Consider the following 24,224-nt stretch of genomic DNA (forward strand, 5'->3'; position numbering starts at 1 on the left):
CCATCAGGCTGAGCGAAGTCTCGCCCTCCAAGATCGAGGTCTGCCCCTCTCGGTCTGCGGATGCACCCGCTCCAACTGAGATGGCATAGGAGGTAATCGCCATCTGCCTCGACGGCAAAGAGGCAGAGAAAGCTGGAAGAACGCCCCTCTGTCTCCCTTAGGCATAGCGGAAATAGGAAAAAAAGCAAACAAGTAAGTATTTTGCCAATTGTGCAGGAGCCTCTCGCCGACGCGACTTATTCCATCGCCATCTTGGATCTCTCCCCTCTTGGTCCAACATTTTTAGCAAAGTGCTTAGCATATTTAAAGTGCAGAACTGATTACCCTAAGGTCCTATGGATATGGTGGCTATATCTTCGACATACATTTGGCTGTGGGAAACGGCCTCCTAACCTCTATGAGAGCACACACTACCAGAAGTGTAGCATCTTTGTGGGTGGAGATGTGAGCAATTTCTCCTGAATAAATTTATAGGGCAGCTACGTGGTCCACTCTCCACACATTTACTAAACTGTATAGAGTGGATGTAGCAGCGAGAGAGGATACAGAATTTGGATCCTTTGTGATAAGGGCAGGCATATCTGTTCTGTCCTAGAATCAGGAGACTGCTTTGGTAAGTCACCTACTATCAGGACTTATACTTTGTGTAACAGAAGGGAAGATTAGGTTCTTACCTCAATAATCTTCTTTCTGTTAACACAGCATAAGAGTCTTGACAACCTGCCCCATCAGTCTGGCATTCACCTGTGTATTCTCTGGATCAAAGTTCAATGTCCACTACTGAAGATTTTATTCTGTCAGTCATAATAATAATAATAATAAAAAAGTAAGGATTAAAGGGAGAGTGCTTCAATGGGAAAGACAGTTCAAACTCCTTAAGGTTAATGCATGTTGCTGTTTTTAGTGGGTGGTGTTGGTTTGTTGCCCCTAAGTTATTTAAGGTGTTATATAACCTTGTTTAACATTTCTTACAGTGCAGAACAGAACTGTGTTTCCGGGGAGACTCCCCATACCCTCTCCTTGTTTTCTGTGTTGTGCTGTTAGATTGCTTTGGTACTAACTGAAGGGGGCTCCACAACACTGGAGAAGAAGGCAGAGCTGAAGAATTTAAATTTTATCCTCCTGCAACCAACATGCGAGTGTGGGATATTCACCTACTGTCAGGACTTGTATGATGCGTTAAGAGAAGATTATTGAGGTAAGTACCTAATCTTCCCTTGCTCCTCCCTCTTTTTCTTTTATGGCATTACTTTATCTTACAATTTACAGTATTGTGTATCTCTGAAGTGTCAAGTGTGCCTGGTCGTGCTAGTCTAATATTTTATGTCTAACCTAATTGGTAATTGAATGAGGCTAATGTAATCATTGTATAAATTTAATTTTAATTCTTTTTAAAGACGCTAGGATGAAATTAGTATAAAGCATGACACATGCAAGAAAATTGTTTGTGATTGTCTTTAGTTTGTGACTTGGGTTGTTGTTTTGTTTTTTTATGCCCTCCTCAGGTACAGTACCAATGAAGGGGAAACATGGAAAACATTTAACTTCTTTGATAAGGAGATATATGTTTATGAACTGCTTACAGAGCCTGGGGAGAAGAGCACTGTATTTACCATCTTCGGAGGATACATAAATAACCAGTCACACAGTTGGTTGATACTGCAGATCAATGCAACAACTGTGCTTGGTATGATGTTTTTGCATTTGATTGTAGAAAAAAAGAGGCATCCTCCTGACAGAAGACAGTGAGAGGACAATAATTAATAACCAGCCACTCTAAGCTAACAAATACCAAATAGACAATTAAAAATATATATTGACTTTAATAACAAGGATTGAAACCACCAAAATTAAACAATACATAAAACCCAACTTGGCTATATTTTGGCTAATATCTGCCTCAGGGTTATAACTTACTGAGTTACTATAAAAATACCAGAATGGTATATGCAGAGTTGTATCATTGATAAAACTCATAGTTCAAGGTAAAATCTTACACACTGCTAGTACCCCTCTGTGTGTGTGATTTGAAAACCTGACTCAGTCAGTAACTTTGGGGCCTATACAGGGGGCATTCAATTTATTTATTAGACGCCTGTGTTGAACAGATTTTATGCTTCTTATCTTAAGAATAAGCATTTATTTTAAGAAGTTATTCAACCTTTTTTTAAACCCTGCTAAACTAGCCACATTCTCTAACAACAAATTCCAGAGTTTAATTGCACATATTTTATCTGGTTTGTTTAAAAAATACTACTTAGTAGTTTCATTGCTTGCCCCTTAGTCCTAGTATTTTTAGAAAGAGTATTTTATAAACCTCTATCATATCTTTTGCATTCAGTTCTGGTCACCTTCTCTTCAGGCTGGAGCCATCTTTCAAAACTTCTGACTAGGTGAATGACATCATTTCCTCTGTGTGTGTTTTTAATGTCTTTTTTTTTTCCCTCTTGTCATGTCCGGTTGAAACATAGCGTAGCATGTTTCAGTCCTTACATTTTTTTCCCCTTTGTAAGACATAAGAACATAAAAATAGTCATACTGGGTCAGTCCAGTGGTCCATTTAGTCCAGTATCCTCTTTCTACAGTGACCAAGCCAGGTCGCAAGTACCTGACAAAAACTCAAATAGTAGCAACATTCCGTATTACTGATCCCAGGGCAAGCAGTGACTTCCTCCATGTCTGTCTCAATAGCAGACCCAACACTGTATCTAGTTGTGTACTATAAATGGCCTCATCAAGATCTTGCTATTCAATTTTTAGGAGACAGTCCTATATAATAAAACACTAGCTGCGCATGCGCACTCTTAACTGCGTGCTTCCATGATCCGTAGGTCTGTGGCCGCAGGAGTGCGCATGCGCGAGTCCCCAGTCTTCTTCCTAGCACCTACCTACACTTGTGGACAGGACTGGCCGCCAGCGCTGGACTCCCTGCTCTCCCCAATATTCAGCTCCTCTCACCAGTGGCACCAGTGTCAGAGAAGGCTTCCGACGCTGGCGGGGATTGAGAGGAGCCGCGGTGACACCTCGCGGGGCGGGAAGCGCGGAAAAAACACTCCAGCTGCTACGTTCTTCGCGGTCCCGACTCCAAAACTGCCGATTCCAGCAGCATGTGCAGCACTCTACACATGCTGCTTCGGGGCCTTCTACTGCCCTGATTTGCTCTGCCGCGTCTCTGACGATGTTATCAGGGACGTCAGAGAAAGGGCGGGACCGCCTGAAGAGGAAGCAGCGTAGTGCAGGGCTCAGAGAAGGGGCAGGACCGCCGGCAGAGGAAGCAAGCTGGGCTCACTAGCATCCGGAAACAAGGTAGACAGCTTCTCCATGCGGGAGGGGGAGGGGGGGAGGCTGTGGGGGTGCGAGCGGTCCTTTGGGTGGGGGTGCGAGCGGTCCTTCGGGGTGGGGGTGCGAGCGGTCCTTCCGGGTGATGAATCGGGCATCGGGGGGGGGGCATCAGGCTTTCAGGATGGGGACAGGACTTCAAGGGGGACAGGCAGGAATTCAAGGGGGACAGGACTTCAAGGGGGGACAGGCAGCGAACGTCGGGGCAGCGAATGAAAAGTCGGGGCGGGTGAAAGGAGAGTCGGGGCAGCGAGAGTAGAGTCGGGGCAGCGAACGGAAAGTCGGGGCGGGTGAAAGGAGAGTCGGGGCGGTGAACTGAGAGTCGGGACGGCATGCGCGGCATACCCGTGTGCGCGGTATGTAATAATTTCTTTACATAGATTTGTGTTCCCCGCGCGCTATACCCGGGTGCGCGGTATATGGGTGAAAATACGGTATTTAATATACCACAAATAGTAATCTAATTGGTTTACAAGCACTCATAATTTGAAGAGATTAAAGGGGGGGAGGCAAAGGGAAAAAATATCAAATGGAAGGAATTACTACTATTTAGGTGTAGGACATACATGGCAGGGAATGGTAGTGAAAAGAAAGACAGGACAGTGAAGGAGGGAGCCAGTGCTATAGTGGAGAAGGAACTGTGAAGAGGGGCTGATCATTATTGAGGTTCCATTGAAAATAGTTTAGAGAAAAAAATGGGCTTTAAGTTGAACCTTAAACCTAAGAGATTAGAGCTCACTTCACAGATGCAAGGGGATAGAATTCCAGAGAATAAGAGGGAGTACTGATAGAGCATAGGTTCTGATGGAGTGTGAGTTAATTCAGAGGAAAAATGGACAGTAAGGATATATTGATGGGATGAATGTAAAGAACGATTTGAATAAGAAGACCTGACCAAACAGTGTGAAAAGTTAAGAGAATAATTTTATAAGCAATGCGGTAGTGGACTAGTAACCCATGTTCAGTATGGTGAGGGGGAGTAACGCATAGTACCTTGGTTATACAAAGATTAAAAGGAAACTTACAACAACAATATAAATTAACATAAATCATGTTCAATACAAAACAATCAAAATTTAAAATCAGACACACTTTAATTTGCAGAATTTTATTTTTCTCATTTTTATTTGGACTATGATTAAATGTGAGCTCAATTTTATGCTTGTTCAACTAACAGCAATTAAAATAGAACAATTTTGTGCTTCTACTTTAAAAAGATTAAAATCTGGGACACCAGATATCCTCTAGTAAGGAACCACCCACTTCCCCCCACTTTCTATTTTCGTTTTGCCAGAACCTGTGTTACTTTGACAGCATTTGCTCAAGCTCATCGCTAAAATGTTATAACCTATTTAACCTCCTTTACTCTTCTGTCTGTTTAGGAGTTGCGTGCACGGAAGGTGATTATAAGCTGTGGTCACCTTCTGATGAACGAGGGAATGAATGTTTACTGGGGCGTAAAACAATTTTTAAAAGGAGGATTTCTCATGCCACATGTTTCAATGGTGAAGATTTTGATAGACCAATTGTAGTCTCCAACTGTTCTTGCACAAGAGAAGACTTTGAATGGTATTTATTAGTTGTCTTTTAAGATAAAAACTTTTAAGATTAAAACTTGTCAGCTTTTGCTTGTTTATTTTGTAACTATTGCTGTTTTATACAGAAGGACTAGAGTGCCATTATTTAATATACTGTAATCTCTTCAGATGTGTATATATGCTGTAGGTTTTTTATTGCATCCTATATATAAATTTAACATATGTATTTATATTTTATTTTATGTATATATAAATGAATTGTGTATAATCATTTTAGTACATCCATAGATCTATTAATTACTATATAAACATTTACTATAGATGTTATCACTATGAATATCCATAGCAGGTTTTCAACAAAAAAATAACATATGAATCTCTTATGCTGTTGAACCAGTGTGGGTAGAGAGACCATGCTGTTTTTAAGGGCCATCATTAGTGGGTCATACCACTATCTGCACCTTACTTTCCTATGTGTATTGTGGTTCAGAATTTTATATGCAAAGGGAATATGTAGTACTGGAGCTTAATTTTTGGCATAAGAACATAAGAGCCATCATACTGGGTTACATCAAATGTTTATCAAGCCTAGTACCTTGTTAATAACAGTGGCCAATCCAGGGCATGGGTACTTTGTAGGATCCTAAAAAAGTTGGATTCCATGCTAACTTGCACCCAGGAATAAGCAGTGGCTTTTACCAAGTCTTCCAAGTTAATAACTGTTTATAGACTTACCTCTCTTAAAAACTTACATTCAACCCAACTATGCCAACTACTTTTTCCATATCTTTCAGCAACAAATTCCAGAGCTTAATTGTACATTGTTAGTAAGCATGTGGAATATTTTCTAGTTTTGTTCTTTTGAAAGGGTAAAGAACTGTTTTTGTGTGTCTCGTATACCGGTAATAATTAACAAGCAAGAATCCTAAAGTTGAAAGTAAGTCATCTTTATTGTTTTCTATCCAGTCAAGAAGCAGTAGACATAGAAGCATTTCAGCTTAGAATATATGGCATGGTCCTTAATGTCTAAGTTTTCAAGTAATGACATTTCTTTCCATTCTGTTAGTAAAGCAGAACTTCACATGCATAACATATGATCCAGTCACCAGATTAAATTGTGGCAGTCATAAAAATGAGTGCTTCCATTAGCATGAGAGCAGTGAGTGAAACAATTGCTAATTACAGTTCATAAAATTAGTCAAATGCATGTTTTAGCAAATTAAGCTTTACCAATGTTTTCATTAAATATAGTTGGTTACAACTTTTTCTTTATTTTTAGTGACTTTGGCTTTAAACCTAGTAACGACTTATCCTCTGAGGTTTGTGTACCTGATCCTGAGTTTGCTGGAAAACAGTATGAACTTCCTGTGCCCTGTCCTGTTGGCACCAATTACAAGAGAACTAGAGGGTATGTTCTGTATATGTGTGTGGGTATATGACCCTTTAACTATAGTTCAGTAAAGCTGGCTTGGTAGCTAAGAAACAGTATTGTGCACTGCTATGCAGAAGATCTCTAGGTCTGATATTCCAGAATTGGCTGGGGATGTTGGTATGTGTAGAAGGAATGAATGGTGATCACTTAGTGGTCAGATGCAGGGTTTCATGATTGCAGAGTTCCAGATGGAGGCCTGGTGCATGACTCCTGGCAGGAAGACTGTTAATGCAATGGTCAAACTACGTTTGCTTAATAGGGTTTGGGGGATGTTTGTGGTGGTGGGGGGGGGTTTATAAAATTGAAGATTAATAAGGGAAAAGAAGATTATGAAATAGGAAAAAGTCCCATGGTAACTGTGAATAAAGAAGGTGTATTGCCTGGATTCCAGCCTTGGTTTTTGATTGAACTGAAGGCCCAGAAGAATAAGTGGAAACTGCTGGGTCAATAAAGCAAAGTCTGATGATCTCTGTAGAGATGGCAAGTCTCATTTTTGAAATATAGTAGAGTCTTGATTTTCTGACAAAAATAGGCTTGACAGGTTGTTGGATAATCAAACTGACATAATATAGAAAAAGTGGATGAGGGATAAAATACAAGTTTATTGAATGCATGTTTCAAACGTTAGCAATAAATCAGAGTTTAAAATTTAATGTGCCCAAGAATCTTACCTCAAAAGTATCACCCCAGTCAAAAGTAAGACATTGATGAATGCATAGCCACTAACGTTTTCAATGTCCTTTTTTATCTCATATAATCTCTTCTAGGGCTTCAGACATACCATTAGGTGCCAGGCATTTCTATGGTCAAACTTTCGGCCATGGCTTCCTCACTAGCCTCATTTATATTCTTTTTTTCACATTTTTTTCTTTTATTAAAGTGCTAAGTGCTATATTTTGACTCAATAACTTATTTCTTATATAACAAGAATTGCAGATCGGGGTGGTACGATTAAGCTTGAAAAGGAGGGACTTTTCTTGAAACAGCCAAGAGGCGAAACATGTCGAATGACAGGTCCCTTCCCGATGATAATATGAGAAAAGACTGAATTAAGATAAGTTAACTAAATTATGATAAGTTTTAAGTTTATATAAGAAATAAGTTATTGAGTCAAAATATAGCACTTAGCATTTTAATAAAAGAAAAAAACGTGAAAAAAAGAATATAAATGGGGCTAGTGAGGAAGCCATGGCCGAAAGTTTGACCGGTGACCATAGAAATGCCTGGCACCTAATGGCATGTCTGAAGCTCTAGAAGAGATTAAATGAGATAAAACAAAGGACATAACGGACATTGAAAACGTTAGTGGCAAGAATCTTACCTAGCACTACTGCCTTTTAATTAAAAATGATACTAGGAAACAGAGAGAAACAATGCACATCACAGTGAATGTTGACGTCACCAAGCTAATCCAGAGTGTTGAATAAGCAAGACTCTTCTGTAGTTTTCTTAACCTGTATCTAAAGCCATATTTTGGAATAGATAACTACTGAAAGATTTGATATAGGTTCCTTTTTGTTTTAATGTGATATAGGTTCCTTTTGTTTTAATGTGCTTTTTTAAATGTGTGTACTGTTTTCAGTGGGAAAAATTACTTTGCATTTATTCCATATCTCCCTCACAAATGTTTATCTTAAATAGTAAGTTAAGTTGATTTTTTTTTTTTTTAATTTAGATATCGGAAGATCTCTGGAGACACATGTAGTGGTGGTGATGTTGAAACACGGTTAATGGGTGAAATAGTACCTTGTCCTGTAAAAGGTAAGGGAGACAAAGTGGTCACAGTTGAACACAAATTTCTAAAATACTATCATGGTTATTTGCTTGGCTATAGTGTAAATTACAGCATGAAGATCTTTGCCAAAGAGGATTCTTGATCTGTTTGATGCAAACTATGCAAAATGGCAGAGATTAACAATTATGTTACAAAAGCAACATCCAACATACAGAAATCTGGATCGTTGTAATCAAAATCCAACCCACATATCAGTTAAATATAGTAATAAAGGGTTAAAGGATATTTAATAACCGTTCTATCTAATAGATTTGGCTTAATAAATGCCTTCAAAAGTTTTCAATTCTGGCTCCCTTTATTCAATTGTCTTTCGCAGCAATAATAATTCAGCAACAATAATAATCCCTGATGAAGGTGTGGTGACTGAAACACCACACACACACAACCACACTTTTTTAAAATGTCAATTAATATATGTTTTTTACAAAAAAGAAAGACAATTGAATAAAGGGAACCAGAATTGAAAAATGTTGATAGCATTTATTAAGCTGAACGGTTGTTAAATATCCTTTAACCCTTTATTACTATATTTAACAAAAGCAACATCCAGCATGTGCTAGAATTCAGGGTGCATTTGATTTAAATCAGTAGTCAGAAAGACTTGATTTAAATCATAGTTTTCTACAGAAAAACTCATTCTTGCTGGTATTTAAAACCATAAATGGCAACAGCCCAACCTACCTGAACAACCGCCTCATCTAAACTACATCAATTAGACACAGGAAAACCCAGACTCCATTCACGCACCCTCCAATCAAAGAAGTCAAACGGAAAAATCTATATGATGGCCTCCTAACCACACAAGCAGCAAAATTCGACAACCAAATGTCCAATCTACTAATTATGACCCTAGACTACAAAACATTCAGAAAAGTAGTAAAGACGCTACTTTTTAAGAAATTCCTGCAAACGACTTAATGCCGCTAGCTCCTTCCCAATACCTTACCGATTCCCCAAAGCAATCTCATCTACTCTTTTCCTCCTCTAGAAATGACCAGATATCTTCTTCTTGTAATACGTTTTTTGTAATTCTTTTGTAATCCACCTTGAACTGCAAGGCAATGGCGGAATAAAAATCTGTAATGTAATAAATATTTATAACCAGATGAAGGTTTGCATTTTGCATGCCTGCCTTACCTTAAGTAGATAAACTCAGGCTATGCACACAAAGATCCTAAGACTTGTGGAGTATTCTGCTCAAAAGGTTTCACTCTTTCTTTAATGCTTGCCCCTCCTCCCTCACACTTGGGCTCCTTGTGAAAATATATAAACTTAGCACTTAAGAGATAAGGGGATTGATTCTGTGTACAACAATTTGCAAAGGAAGAATGGGGCTAAGATATTTTTCTCAACTCTATAACATTTTTGCTATGAAGAAGCATGCTCTATGTAGACACAAATTCACTGTTTTGAGAAATGCAAAATCAAGCATCAGTAATGATATCTTCTAGATAAAAAAATTACCCATGATGTTATGAATGAATTAATGGAATTCATTTACCAAAAAGAATGTAAACATTGCATGAATATACAGCCTTATGCTAGATAATTAAAAACTAATTCTTATTTTATGATGAATAACTTTTGGACTATAATGCATGAGTATCTTAAATAGAAAACTATTTTTAGAAAGCATTTTATATTTTTTAAAAATCCAATTTAAATAAAAAAAAAATTATTTTTTTAAACCAATGATTTTTATCCACCCTGCTAGAAATAAATCAGTATCTATAAAAAGATATACCACAGAAGTTTTGGCATAAGGACAACTTTTCAAAATTATCGAAGATGCTAAATCCCAAAACAATTTTGCCCCTCCATGGACAAAATTTGGTCAATATTGGGGATGCTCAGGTACCCATTACATCCAAGGAGTTGGCACTTGTGGTTGAGCACACAACTGATTTTTCTAATTCAAAATGTAGTCTTGAATTGCTGTAAACTAGATTTTTTTTTAAATGAAAGTCAAGGTCAAATTTTAAAAAATGTTTAAGGTAAAAATAACCATTATTGTCATTTGATCCTCCATGTGTAGCAGAAAATATTTTGCTTCTCTTTTTCTTTGTGTTAGGTATCCTTTAAGCATAATTGACTTTTGGCCATATTGTAGATAGTTTAACCTGGTAGGGTTATTTGGTCAACCAATCTGTCTGATAAGAACACTACCAAATGGTAAAATGCATACATGCAGAAAAAAGTATTTTACTGGTTCTGCCTTTGTACGGTAGTATGTTGGACTGTACTTGATCTGACTTAGAACTTAATGCTTATACCTCCAAAACACCTCTCATGTATTTTTATTTATATACTCAGAGGAGAATGAGTTTATGCTGTATGCCATGAGGAGTGCCATCTACCGCTATGACTTATCTTCTGGAGTTAATGAAGAACTGCCCTTAACTGGACTACGACATGCAGATGCACTTGACTTTGACTATCAGCACAACTGTCTGTACTGGGCAGATGTTACCCTTGATATTATTCAGGTAATATTAACTATCAGCTGCTGTAAGATTAAAAAAAAAAATTCAGTGGGAGAGAATTTATAGGTTGCTGTAAAGCTATTAATGGCTTTTTTAAAAGATTTGGCTCTTACTAAACTTCAACAGATATCGTATATACACAAATATAAACTGAGATTTCGGGACCAAAATTATAGCCAAAAAATGGGGTGCTCACTTTATATTCGAGTCCACCAGATTGCTAATGATTTTGTCCTCCCTTTCCAATGACAGGCAATACTTTTCTGCATTCCCACCACTCATGATGACTGTCACTGCTCCCCCTTGATGCTGCTCTCCTGCACAACCCCAATACTGCTCTCCTGCACACCCCCTGATGACCGATGCTGCTCTGCTACACATACACCCTGATGACGGGTGCTGCTGCACTCCATCACCACTCCCCCCACTGCTGCTGCATTCTCCTTACTGCTCCGGTGCTCAAGAAAGCTGACATCAATGTTCTGTCCTAGACCAGTGCGGGGCCTTGAGCATCTGCACATGCTCAAGGCCTACCGGCTCAACCCTCCCTAAGTTTCCCACAGCTCATAGTTTTATGCCTCTGCTCTTCCAGGCAGGGAAGCCAGAACATTGGACTCTTTTGACAAACATATTTCCAGTGCAAAGGGTATATAGTAGGCTTGACATTTAGGTTCCTTCCATTCACTTGCAAGGTTTGCAAAAGGTATCATTTATATTTTTCAACTCTGCTTCCTTATGTCCGTGGGCAGTACCTCAGCACCTCAGTTTTTTGTTCTGAAAGCGAGAAGAGAATGTGTTTTTCATCTGCTCTATCTCTTATTTTGTTGTTTTCCAGTTTTTATCTGACATTTGAGGCTTCCTGATGCTTCAGAGGTTCTCGGGATTCCTGAGACAGCTCTGCCTGGGAGAAGATATAGTGTCTTTGGATCAGAGGACTGTAGCCGGGGGGGCAACCCTTTCATAAGGCACCTATCTAACCGGCCTGCATTAATTCTTAACTTGGGGTGTGTTCCCCTGAGAGCTCAGCTTGCCCTTGATTTTTCATGCACTTGAGCGCAGGCTGAGTGGCCCCATGTTGGTCCAAAGGATTGTAGCAGATGGATGCCAGCTGTGTCCTCCCCCCCAAAGATGCTTGAGGAACTAGTTGGGTCGAGGGTTTCAGGCTCTGAGAGCCTATTTAAAAGGCAGCCTGAAGAGACAAACAACTGAAGAATTCTAGAGGCTTGTCTGAGGCAGAAATCTCCATTGTCCAGCTGCAGTGTAAGCTGATTTAGGCAAAACACCAAACTGTTCTGTGAGTACAGCCTATTACTGTCCATGGGAGACTTCGGGGTGGTTCAGGAACTGGACTTTTGAAGGTCTTGAGCTTTCTATAGGATCCCCCTCCTCTAAAATTCCCTTTTCTTAATTTTTGGAAATTTGATATAGTTCTCCCGAGCTGTTTTCTGTCGCCAAAATGCTACCATAGTGGCCATTTTGGATTTCTCTATTTTTTTAAAAAAGCCTCTTTCTGCCTCAAAACACCTTTTATCATAAATGATTTTTATGGGCTATCCAGGCCTTTCTACCCCTGTATCATGCCAATTTTGGACAGGGTGGGTGGCTGGACTGACTGAGGAGCATCCATATGTCACATGCTAGGCGGCATGTGATGGGGGAGGGAGCTATGGGCTTAGCCCCCTCTGGTCCCTCTAGGGCAGTGGTCTTCATTGCAAGGCCCGTGAGCTGATGGTGGCTCTGAGACCTCTGAGGTGACCTGTGGAACCTGCGCAGAATTTCATCCCTCCTGGCAGAATCTGGCACTTTTTACCCTTATATTCCAGTGCTACAATCTTCAGGCCGCAGGCAACGTGAGTAAAGTAAATACTTTGCCTTTGGCCCCCAGAAGCTATCCCTTTGCTACAGCTTCCTACCGCTTTGTCAGGTTCATCCATGCTTGGACAATTGGCTGATAAGAACCCTGCCCAAAGCTGAAGGTCACCAGGCAGTGGCACAAGTTGTATACCTCCTGCAGGACCTGGGATGGATTATCAATTTCTGGAAGAGTCATCTGGACCAAGTCCAATCCCTGGAGTATCTGGGGGTTCTGTTCAACATGGCAGAAGGTTGTGTTTTCCTTCCGTAAGCTTGCAAATTGAAACTAAGACACCAGATTTTGGAAATCCTGGCAATGCCGGCTTCTATGGCTTGATACTTAAAAAAGTCACTACAGCACCATCAAGACAATGTGAATTCAAAAGTGAACTTGATAACAATTTTTTCTTTTTTGAACTCTGCTCAGAGACATGAAGGCTGATTACTCCGCCTCAACACCCAGTCATTGCAGTGTTCAGAAAAAACTGACTCTGTGAACATTCAATAACTTAAGTGCTAGCCCAAAATTGCTATGCTAACACTGTAAAATGTATAAATATCTTCAAATCGGATTGGCCACGTCGGCCATGGTACAAAAATTTTAATACAGCTACAATGGGACAGATGTCTCAGGCTGCCCTTACTGCCAACACTTTTGTCACACGGCCCAATTGCCCTGGAGGATACGGAATGCTTTGTTCTTATAGCTTGGCTTTTGAGCATGCAGCTTTAGTGCAGAATGGATACTCAGAGGGAGTCATAACTACCCTTCTATGATCTAAGAAGTCATTGACTTGTCGCGGCTTATGCTAAGTACTGGAAGAGTTTTCAATGCTGGTCAGAAGGTAGAGCCTTACATGGCTTCCGTTTTCAAAATCCTGTTGTTCCTTCAGGATGGCCCTGAAAAGGACCTAGTGGTTGGTTCTCTCAAGGTGCAGGTAGCCAGCCTGTCATGCTTTAGAGCCCGAGTGGAGAAACTTATGTCTGATCCTCTCAACACGAGATTCTACCATAACAGTGTAGTGCTCAGAACTCATTCAAAATTCTTGCCCAAAGTTGTTTCACAATTCCACCTCGACCAGACCATAGTATTACCTGTTTTCTTTCCAAAACTGCATCTGCATCCTGGGGAGGCAGCTCTTTATACCTTGGACTGCAAATGAGCTCTGTTATGCTACTTGGACAGGACTAAGCCTCATTAAGGATCCTCCCAGCTCTTTGTGGCTTGTGACCTTAACAGACTTTGATTTCTTATTACCTTGGCTAGCAGACTGTTATCTCCTTCACTTATACTAGTGCTGGTGCTGCAGGGCCATATTAACAACCCACAATGTCCAAGCTATGGCTACCTAGATAGCTCATTTCCGATCTGCATCTATTGAAGACATTTGCAAAGAGACAGTCAGTTTGGACAAGCAGTTCTGCAGAAACTTTTTACTTCCTGAGTGCCAACTTTCCCTCTAACCCTCTTGGGTTTCACCAAGCTTATGCTTATATATCCATTATTCTTGTCCGGAGTTGTCATTCTGACAGTTTGGAAGTCCCACATGTGAGAATGTTATGCTTTCTTATCATTGTAGAAAACAAAGATACTTACCTCTAGCAGGTGTTCTCAGAGAACATCAGGCATATATTCTCATAACCCACCCACATGCCCTACTTAGCTTCTTAGATTTGTTACTGAATTGATGGTCCTACGAACCACCGTCAGGTGGGAAGGCATCAGCACATGCATGGTAAGAGCACTGCCTAAAAATTTTAAAGTGACAGTGCACTTGGTAGAGGAGTCCGTACCAGGATCTGTGGATGATGTCGCCCACATGTGTGAATATATGCCTACTGTCCTTGTAAAACACCTGCTAAAGGTAAGTATCTTTGCATTATACTTGGGTGCCAATATTGAATATCTGGGTATGAGGCAGCTGCCGGAAGTTATCAGAGTTCCACTGAAATGCAGTGGTGTAACCCAGCTAAGATAGGACAGCGAATTAGATGTCCTAACTTATCTAGATAGTTATCTGGACACCAGAGCTGCATATCAGCCATACCTACACAACTTCAAGCTCTGTTCTAATACTGCCCTAAAACTATCTGAGTAGTGCTGAGTTGTGTTCTGAGTTATCTAGGATAATGTCGAGCATACTGTACTGTGGAGGGTCCATTGAAAATGATGAATAATTAGGAGTCCATTGCAACCTGCAAAAAATTCAGGATTCAGTTTTCTGTGGTATTTGGATAGGGCAGCTCCTATTAGGACAAGTCCCCCTCACTGGGGCCCCAGAATATTGACCTCCAAATTCTTTGCAGATTACATCTGACCCTTTATTTATAATTTTCACTGTGCCTTCCATGGTAGTGTTACTAAGTGATAATACATGAGTTCAACTAAATAAAATTACAACTGAGCAATCCCATTTTTTCTGTTACAAGATGCTAATTTCATTCTGGCTAGTTAAATGTCGATTTTTTTTTTTTTACAATCCCCCCTTTGTTTTGTCTTTAACATGTATTTAAATAGTCTTATTAGTTATCCTGTACTAGTCCTTATTTTGAGCAATTTTTTTTCCTGAAAACTGGAAGTTACTGAAATTGAATCTCTGAAATTTTTTTGCAGCGTCTCTGTCTAAATGGCAGCTCTGGTCAGGAGGTGATCATCAGAACAGGCCTGGAAACTGTAGAAGCTTTGGCCTTTGATCCTATCAGTGAGTTGCTCTATTGGATAGATGCTGGTAGTAAGAAAATTGAGGTATGTGTCAAGTCAAACTCTGGAGTCAGGTACAGTAATTCCATCACTATATCCCAGGGGTCTTCACTAATTTTTACACCAGTACCACTTTGGATCTAAATAAACTCAAGAAGAGCTGCCAGATATCTTCCAATGTGTGGCCATAATGCTGCTAACCAGCCATACCCACCAGCCCACTTTCAAAAATTCCCTTCAGAGTATCCTTAAAGAACTGGGCCTTTCTAAATACATTCTCTTTGTCTATTGAGAAATGCTTTGTCTTGAAGCATGTGGCTCTTTCCCCATCCAATTTCCCTTTTCTGTGACAGGTATAAGTAGAGAGGTGGTGAGGGCCACTCCAGCGGTCTTCAGAGGGCCGCCATTGGCCCCTGGGCCTTGCACTGAAGAACACTGCTATATCCAATTGATGATATGTTACAACATGGCAAAATATCATGCAACATATTGGATGAGGAATTAGGATAGTCAGTTGAATATGAGAGACATGCATTGGTAGCCTACTTAAACTATAGTGTACAAATTCAGTTCTCAACAGCTAGAAACAATCCAGTTTTTTAAATGTTTGCTTTGTATGATGTGGCCATTTAGTTAATGCCAAATATAGCATTATGTCATGAATATTCCTGATAGATACATAGGTGTTATTGTTGAGGATATGTTGAAACTATCAGTTCAGTATTTGATGGTGGCTAAGAAAGCAAATACTGTAAAATGTTAGAAATTATCAGGAGAGGCATGGAAAACAAATATGAAAATGTTATAATACTTTTCTGTCACTCTGTGGTGCAGCCACACCTCAAAAACTGTGGAATTCTGGTCACCGCATCTCGAAAAAGATATTGCGTAATTAGAAAAGGTACAGAAACTGGTGAAAAAAAAATGATGAAAGGGATGGGATGACTTCCCTGTGAAGAAATTATAAAGCAACTAGGGCTCTTCAATTTGGAGAAAAGAGAGCTCAGGGGAGACATGATGGAGAGGTTTATAAAATACTAAGTGGAGGGGAACAGGTAGATGTAAATTGCTTGTTTACTCTTTCCAAAAATACTAATCTAGGGGCATGTGATGAAGCTACTAAGTACAGTAGTAGATTTAAAACAAACTGGAGAAAATATTTCTTCATACAACATGTAATCAATCTCTGGAATTTGTTGCCGGAGAATGTGGTGAAAGCAGCTTAGCAGGGTTTAAAAAAGGTTTGGATATTTTCCTAAAACAAAAGTCCATAAGTCATTATTGAGATGGCTTGGGAAAATTTACTGCTTATTCCTAGGTTAAGCAGCATTAAATCTGTTTTACTCCTTGGGATCTTGTTTAGGTTCTTGTGACCCGGGTGACCACTGTTGGAATCATGATATTGGGCTTGGACATTTGGTCTGTCCTAGTATGGCAACTGTTATGTTCAAGACAAAAAATATGTGTAGTGTGTTATTTAAAAAGAAAATGGCAAGTAATTTAACACTTCACCTGTTGTAATTGTGAAATGCCTTATTTATTAATCTTTGAAAAGAATGTGATCATAATGTTATTTCTTGCTTGATTAGTCAGTAATGAAGAGCCATAGTGTAAAGCAGGGGTGCCCAAAAGGTCAATCGCAATCGACCAGTAGATCGCAAAGGGAACACGAGTCAATCGTAGAGTCCATCTTATGCTCCGCGCTACTCGCGTTGCCTTTGCGTTCTGTTCTCCCTGCTTCCCCAATGCCAGGCGCATAGAAGCGCTGGGCCCATAGCCTTCCCTCCCCCCCCCCCCAGAACTTCCTCTCCGCCTGGCCTGGTGTCAGTTGCCTGTGGGGGGCAGAGAGAGAGAAAGACAGAAAGAAAGAAAGAAGGGGGGCAGGGAGAGAGAAAGGAAGACAGACAGTAAGAAAGAAAGGGGGGGGCAGGGAGAGAGAGAAAGAAAGGGAGAGGGAGAAATTTTGGGTTGGATAGTATTGCCTTATATCAGGGGTGTCAAAGTCCCTCCTTGAGGGCCACAATCCAGTCGGGTTTAATTTCCCCAATTAATATGCATGAGATCTATTTGCATGCACTGCTTTCATTGTATGCTAATAGACGTCATGCATATTCATTGGGGAAATCCTGAAAACCCAACTGGACTGCGGCCCTCGAGGATGGACTTTGACACCCCTGACTTATATTGAAGAGTACCAGTATGACTGTTTATGTTTTGGGGGTGGGGATTTGTCTATCTGGTGTATTTGCCATTGTGAAAAATAAATCAAAACTTGTTAAAATAAAAAGAAAGGGGGAGCAGGGAGAGAGAAAGAAAAAGTTGGACTTGTGGAGGAACAGAGAGAGATGTTATTTGGGGAGTGGAATGAGTTCTGGAGGCAGAAAGAAAGAAATATTGGATTTACAGTCAGAAGAAAAAGGAAGTGCAACCAGAAACTCATAAAATCATCAGACAGCAAAGGTAAGAAAAATGATTTTATTTTAAATTTAGTGATCAAAATGTGTCCGAATTTATATCTGTTGTCTATATTTTGCACTATGGCCCTCTTTTACTAAACCGCGACAACAGTTTTTAGCGCAGGGAGCCTGTGAACATCGGAAGCAGAACGGGGCATTCAGCGCAGCTCCCTGTGCTAAAAACCGCTATCGCAGTTTAGTAAAAGGGAAGGGAGTATATTTGTCTATTTTTGTATAGTTGTTACTGAGGTGACATTGCATATTTTAAAGTCATCTGCCTTGACCTCTGAAAAACCCTGAATATAAATGATAATTTACATTTTCTCTGCGTATAGTGTGCTTTGTGTTTTTTTAAATTTTATTGTTGGTAGATTATTTTGACTTGGTAATTTTAAAAGTAGCTCGCAAGCCAAGAAAGTGCCAGCACCCCTGGTGTAAAGCAACTTATATCAGGTGTCTTGTTCAGGGAAGAGAATGATTTAGCCTCTGAATTCCAGCTCTGAATTATTTGTTTTGGTTTTAGGTATGAATTTAAGCTTGAGAATGTTTGGCTTATTAATTTGTATATATATATAAATCAAAATAAGAAATTTCTAATTGTTTTTAAAATTTTACTTTTTTGTATTTACCAAAATATAATTAGATTCATGCATTTGTCATGCTTGTTACATCAGTCTACAGAGGTAAAATGTGTGACCAGATCTGCTAGATGAACTAAAACAGTTTACAAGGCTGCTGCTTAGAGAATAAGTGTGTCTTGTTCAAATCAGAGCTAAGAATGTTTATAAGAAAAAGGAAGCCTACATTTAATTGAGTAGGTAGTTAAAAACCCAAACAGCTGCAATAAAAAGAAAGAAATCAAATGATGAAAATGAGATCATAAATGTTGACATATAATTTGCAGGTTTGGAAATGGCTTCTGTTGCATAGTAGTTCACATCAAAATAGTAAATGATGGCAGATAAAGACCTGAATGGTCCATCCAGTCTGCCCAACCATACAAGCTCTATAAATTAATTATTTAGTTTAAATGGTCCTTTTTCTTAGATATTACTGGACCAGAAACCCAAAGCCCTGCCCAGTATTGTACTTAGTTCATCTACTGGAGTCTCTATCAAAGCTCACTCCAGCCGATCTTAACCATCCCAGCCATTGAAGCCCTCCCCAGCCCGTCCTCAACTGAATGTCCATAGACGTGACGCAGGCCATGCAAGCCTGCCCAGTACTGGCTTTAGTTCCTTCAGTGTATACCCATTATTTTCTGATTAGAGATCCTCTGTATTCATCCCATGCTTGTTTGAACTCTGTCACTGTTTTTCTCTCCACCACCTCCCTCGGGAGCACATTCCATGCATCAAAAACCATGTCCGTAAAGAATTTCCTAATATTCCTAACAAAGTAAATTGCTCTCATATATTTAATGTAACTATAGGATGAACTTAACTGCATTTCTAGCTCTAATTTAATTTTAAGCTATGTGCTTTCAACTTCCATATGCTATTTCGATTAACCCAAGAATTCATTTCATTTTACACAATACAGTTATTTTTGCATTAAAAAAAAAATTCCATCCCTGCATTTTGTGTCATCACATTAGGTTGCCAACCCTGATGGAGACTTCAGACTCAGTATTCTAAATTCTACTGTACTTGAACGTCCACGAGCTTTGACATTAGTTCCTAATGAAGGGTGAGTAAGAGAATATAGTAAGTACCATTCTATTAAATTATAGTTCATACTAAATTTTCTGTTTTTCTGGTGATGTAAGGATTGTGGGCTACCAATCCAGACAGATTCCATAGCTGTGCTTGGTGCTTAATCCCACATTCATAAAACAAATCCTAGCTTTTATATCTTTTTTTAAAGCACCTTGGGTGATTTGTTTGTCCATCTTGGTCAAGCAATAGAAGTCTGGCACATTGCATTTTTCTGGCACATATAGAAAACTGCAAATGAGAATTAAGCCAAACTCAGGACCGAGGTATACTTCAGAAGTTCTTGTGGTAAATAGTAATAGTGAATTGTGATTCTTAGGTTAATTATGTAGTCAAGTCTGTTTTTTTCTGTTTTGAATTGCACCAGAATGTTTGTTTCACTGGTCTTTTGGTGGTGTGCATTGTGATTATATATTTGAGTTAAATGATATTTTGATTTCCCTATTTTGTGCATATTATCAGCTTGATGTTTTGGACTGACTGGGGAGACAATAACCATGGTATCTACAGAAGTGAGATGGATGGTTCGTCAGTGATTCACATAGTCTCAGTTGGAGTCAAATGGCCAAATGGCATCTCTGTGGATGATCAGTGGGTCTACTGGGCAGAGGCTTACATGGATAGAATTGAACGAGTTGATTTTAATGGTCAACGAAGATCAGTTATACTTGACAATCTGCCTCACCCTTTTGCTGTAGCTATCTTTAAGGTAATTGTGTTTATATTTTTCAAATCATTCATGGCATTTGGTTTCCCAGTATTCAACATAAAATGTTATGTCCTTGTTCATATTTTGTGTCAGGTTTTATTGCTATTATAAATCCAACAAGTTATTTTCAAGCCTATTGCTTAAAGATTTTGTGACCTATAGTGTTAAGAGATCTATCAAATGACATGATCTTCTATGTTTGATTGTGATTACCTTACAGCTCCAGTTTACATAGGGTTTGACATTGAGGGGTAAATTCTCTATTAGTACGTCTAACATAGGCGTGCTTTAGACGTCCGGCAAACGCAAGTGTCAATCAAATGGTACTTAGGCGTGCGGTAGACGTCCCTACAACCTCTTCGCGCAAGATAGACGCAGGTTTCTGAAACGTCATTAAGACATCTCCAATGGACCTGTGATAGACGTGGGTAGGATTTATTTTTTTTTTTTAGATTATACTTTTTTTATACTCTTTATTATCACTCATTCAGCATTGTAAGTATAGGATGATGAAAAAGATAACCAAAACACAGTATACCATTTTGTAAACTATATATTAGTTGATCTAGCAATATCAGTGAGGTAGGGAATGGCAGACAGAGAACACTGCTGTGTTGTATCTTTTTCCTCTAGGATATCAGAATTGTACAGTTTACCATTAATACAAGGAAAAAAAATATGTTTCAAAGGAGAACTAGAAGATGAAACGTACCGAGTGGGTGTTGAACTTACATTATCAGTATAGAAGGTGGGAACTGGTAGATGTATGCTACACAGAAAGCTGTACAGAAATGTCATACTCACCTCCTATTAGAAGTGGAAAGGATAGGACTTTGAACACCATATAGACTTCTTATAAACTTCGTTTAAGTTCCACAAAGACTGGCAGGAAAGGCACCCTAAGTCATCCAATAAGCTTTCTCTCGATTTCCCAGAGACATTATTTCAGAGAGGATAGTTTAGAAGTGATATCTTGCTCGAAAGAACACTCTCCTGGTCTTAAAACATTGCAACAATCAGCTCATTCTTCAGAACAAAGGTAAATCCCATAACTTACACTGGCCCAACTTAGAAACAGAATCAAAACACAGATTAGACCTGAATGTGGCTTCTAGTTCACAGGAAGAGGAAGTAGCCAGCAGCACAATGCTGACCTCATTGTGACATCATCAAGGTGCACCTGGAAGGTAGATATGCCACAAGTAAAAGACAAGCCGGGAGTTGAACTCACAACCTACAGATGATCGATATAGTGCTTTTACTCACTGACCTACACCTGTGTCTCTGGTTCCCCTGTCATAGCATACCTTAGTGATGTGCTAAAGTATACTCTACTTAGCTATCATATCACAGTCAGTTGAGGCAAAAGACTGGTAGCTCAATGGTGTAAAGCACCATTGTCACGGATGCAACACCCATATTCTTAAGTATGGTTCAATAAATGTAATACAGAGTCAAAATTATGCTGTTTATTTTATCAAACCCAAGCTCAACTTTGTAATGTATTGTGTATAGTCTCGCTAATGTGTTTGTGATGAAAATGAGATGCGATAGGTGTATATCCTATATAATAAAACCCTAGCCGCGCATGCGCACATACCTGCGTGCTTCTGTGATCTCTGCTCTGTGATCAGTAGGTCTGTGGCCAGCAGGAGTGCAGATGCAGCAGCCAGGCGACTTCCCCTCCCGCCCTCACTCACCACCAAAACCACCACCGCCAAAGCCTCCTCCTTCTGCCCAGCTGGGAGGAGGGCTCCGAGTCGCTGAAGACTGTCCCAGATCAGCTTACACAGTCCCTAAAAAATTAACCTTTTCATCTGAGGCGCGAGGCTGCGGTGACCTTCCTCCCCCGGCTCACTAAGGTTTCATCTTAAGAAATTCAAATGCATTGTTGAAAATGCAAGTGACTATTCTCTGTCATCCTAGACACCCCTGCAACACCCCAACAACACACTCCTGCAGCATAAACCCCTCATGTTATAATAAAGTAAAAGACAAGTCGGGAGTTGAACTCACAACCTATGGATGATTCGTACAGCGCGTTTACTCACTGAGCTACCGAGCTACTTAACTGTAGCCCTAACCCTAACCATAAAGTAGCATCTGACGTCATAGAAGCCGTTAGAATTTTGAAATCGTTTTGGATGTTCATTGGGTGTTCTCAGATCAAATACACCTGTAGATACTTGCAATGATTACCCCTTGTCAAAGCTTGTACCTAAAGCCATTTCTGGAGACTCCCATTCCCAAGTCCCCAACATAGCTCAGTGCTTAAAAGCACTGCATGTATCTTCCAAAGGTCAGGGGTTCAAGTCCTGACTAAGGTTACCAAAGACATAATATTCTTTTTTTTTCCACCCACCCAAACATGCATAGCTAAGCTAAAATATGTGAACCTCACTTCCCAATCTTCATTTATTTCATTTATAACTTGTCATTGTGTTTGGGGGAGGTGAAGTTTCATTAGGTTTACATGGTAAGCTTCTAAGCTTGTACCTAAAGTCATTTCTGGAGACTCCCATTCCCAAATCCCCAACATAGCTCAGTGCTTAAAAGCACTGCATGTATCTTCCAAAGGTCAGGGGTTCAAGTCCTGATTAAGGTTACCAAAGACATAATATTCTTTTTATTTTCCACCCACCCAAACATGCATAGCTAAGCTAAAATATATGAACCTCACTTCCCAATCTTCATTTATTTAATTTATAACTTGTCATTGTGTTTGGGGGAGGTGAAGTAGGTTTACATGGTAAGCTTCTAAGCGTTCTGCTATACTTTTTTGTATAACAGCGAAATCGGCGTGCTTTAGGATGTAATCAACAGTATTGATGTAGCGCGGAGCGGCCGCTGCAAGCACGCCCAAGCGGCACAAAAACGTCATCGCGTTTTTTTGCGTTGTGATGTCATAGAATCACCCGTTCTTCATACGCAGTTGTTTCTCCTAAAATGGCTGCCAGGAGACAGCCAAACTTTTCCACCCAGGACTCCAGGCTGCTGGCCAGACTGTTTCTCTCCCGGGAGCACCACTATTTTGTAGTGCCTGGCCATCGCAGGTCATACCTGCAATTCAGGGACTCATGGACCCGCCTGACCCGGCGGTACAATCGTAGAGCCTCCTGTCCCAGGGAAGTAAGTATTCCAAGTCAGGCCCTCACAATTAATCATGTAAAAAGTAATTATGATGGAAACCTGTCTCGATCAAATTGGTCATGTTTTTTGTGATTCCTTTTTAAAACTACAATTGTGCATAATAAATCTTTTACATTGAATACTAAAATTAAAGCACATCCCAAAGGAGCAGTAGTAGGATTTCAAAGACAAATTCAGCTCCTACAAGGCATCTATTCCATTCACACAACTAATTTTTGTGTCACGAGCATCGCATTTGTAATAGAAACATCTTGAAATCAACTTTGCCAAAGGAAAACAAATATATTAAAGTGCTGCTATGTCATTTCAAGTACCTACAACTTTCCTGTATCAATCTGCTGGTCTAGGGAGATAGTGGCATGACATTTAAAGTGACAGCGTCAGTACCCTGATGTCAGGGGTTTCAAGCCACGCTGCTCCTTCTGACCAAACTATTTTATTGCCCCTGCTGCATGATTGTAAACTCACCAGGACATGCTGTAATGTGGGGCAGTGCTGATAGGCTACAGCCTCAGCACCCTGGGGTTGTGAGTTCAATCCCACACTCCTCCTTGTGATGCTGGCCATGTCACCTCAAACCCTCCCCCCCCCCCCACTGTCCCAGGTACAGTAGAGAGATAGCGATGCCTCCAGCACAGAAAGGGGAAAATGCTGGAGTACGTGAATACATTCATGTAAAACATGTGGCAGAAGGGGGTGGAGGCAGGCAGCAAAGCGGATAGGGGCTCTTGGAGGGCAGCATACTCCATTTTTATGTGCTTATAGAGGTCAGTACTTAAGTAAACATGTTATGCCACAATGCTAGATGGCACTCATCAGATCCCTCCCTCTCCGTTCTTTCTCTCTTTCTCTTTCTCTCTCTATTATCCAGGTTGAGGATCTCAGGAAACGGGGTCGGCTGCTGAGGCGCCAGGAGCGGGCCTTCCTTGAGGGGGGTGAGGGAGGAATTGCGCGCTGAAGCCGATAAGTAATGAGTCCAGCGTGTGTTTCTTTGTGATCAGCCTACCAGAATAAATAGATGAAAATGCTTGAGTAGCTGTAAACCATTCTTA

The 24,224-nt window shown here is 40.0% G+C and overlaps 1 protein-coding gene across 2 annotated transcripts in view; it reads left to right on the forward strand.

The window, feature by feature from the left end:
- Positions 1 to 24,224, forward strand: part of SORL1 (sortilin related receptor 1) — a 240,475-nt gene that overhangs the window by 94,855 nt on the left and 121,396 nt on the right. For both annotated transcript variants that reach the window (XM_033918566.1, XM_033918567.1), the window contains exons 13-20: positions 1,506 to 1,687; positions 4,722 to 4,908; positions 6,157 to 6,285; positions 7,985 to 8,070; positions 10,418 to 10,590; positions 15,056 to 15,187; positions 19,196 to 19,287; positions 19,776 to 20,022. In XM_033918566.1, the coding sequence (XP_033774457.1) occupies positions 1,506 to 1,687; positions 4,722 to 4,908; positions 6,157 to 6,285; positions 7,985 to 8,070; positions 10,418 to 10,590; positions 15,056 to 15,187; positions 19,196 to 19,287; positions 19,776 to 20,022 (1,228 nt within the window). The remainder of the gene's footprint in view (positions 1 to 1,505; positions 1,688 to 4,721; positions 4,909 to 6,156; positions 6,286 to 7,984; positions 8,071 to 10,417; positions 10,591 to 15,055; positions 15,188 to 19,195; positions 19,288 to 19,775; positions 20,023 to 24,224) is intronic.

This window comes from Geotrypetes seraphini, chromosome 13 (genome assembly GCF_902459505.1).
Source record: "Geotrypetes seraphini chromosome 13, aGeoSer1.1, whole genome shotgun sequence".
In the NCBI taxonomy this organism is placed as follows: Eukaryota; Metazoa; Chordata; class Amphibia; order Gymnophiona; family Dermophiidae; genus Geotrypetes; species Geotrypetes seraphini.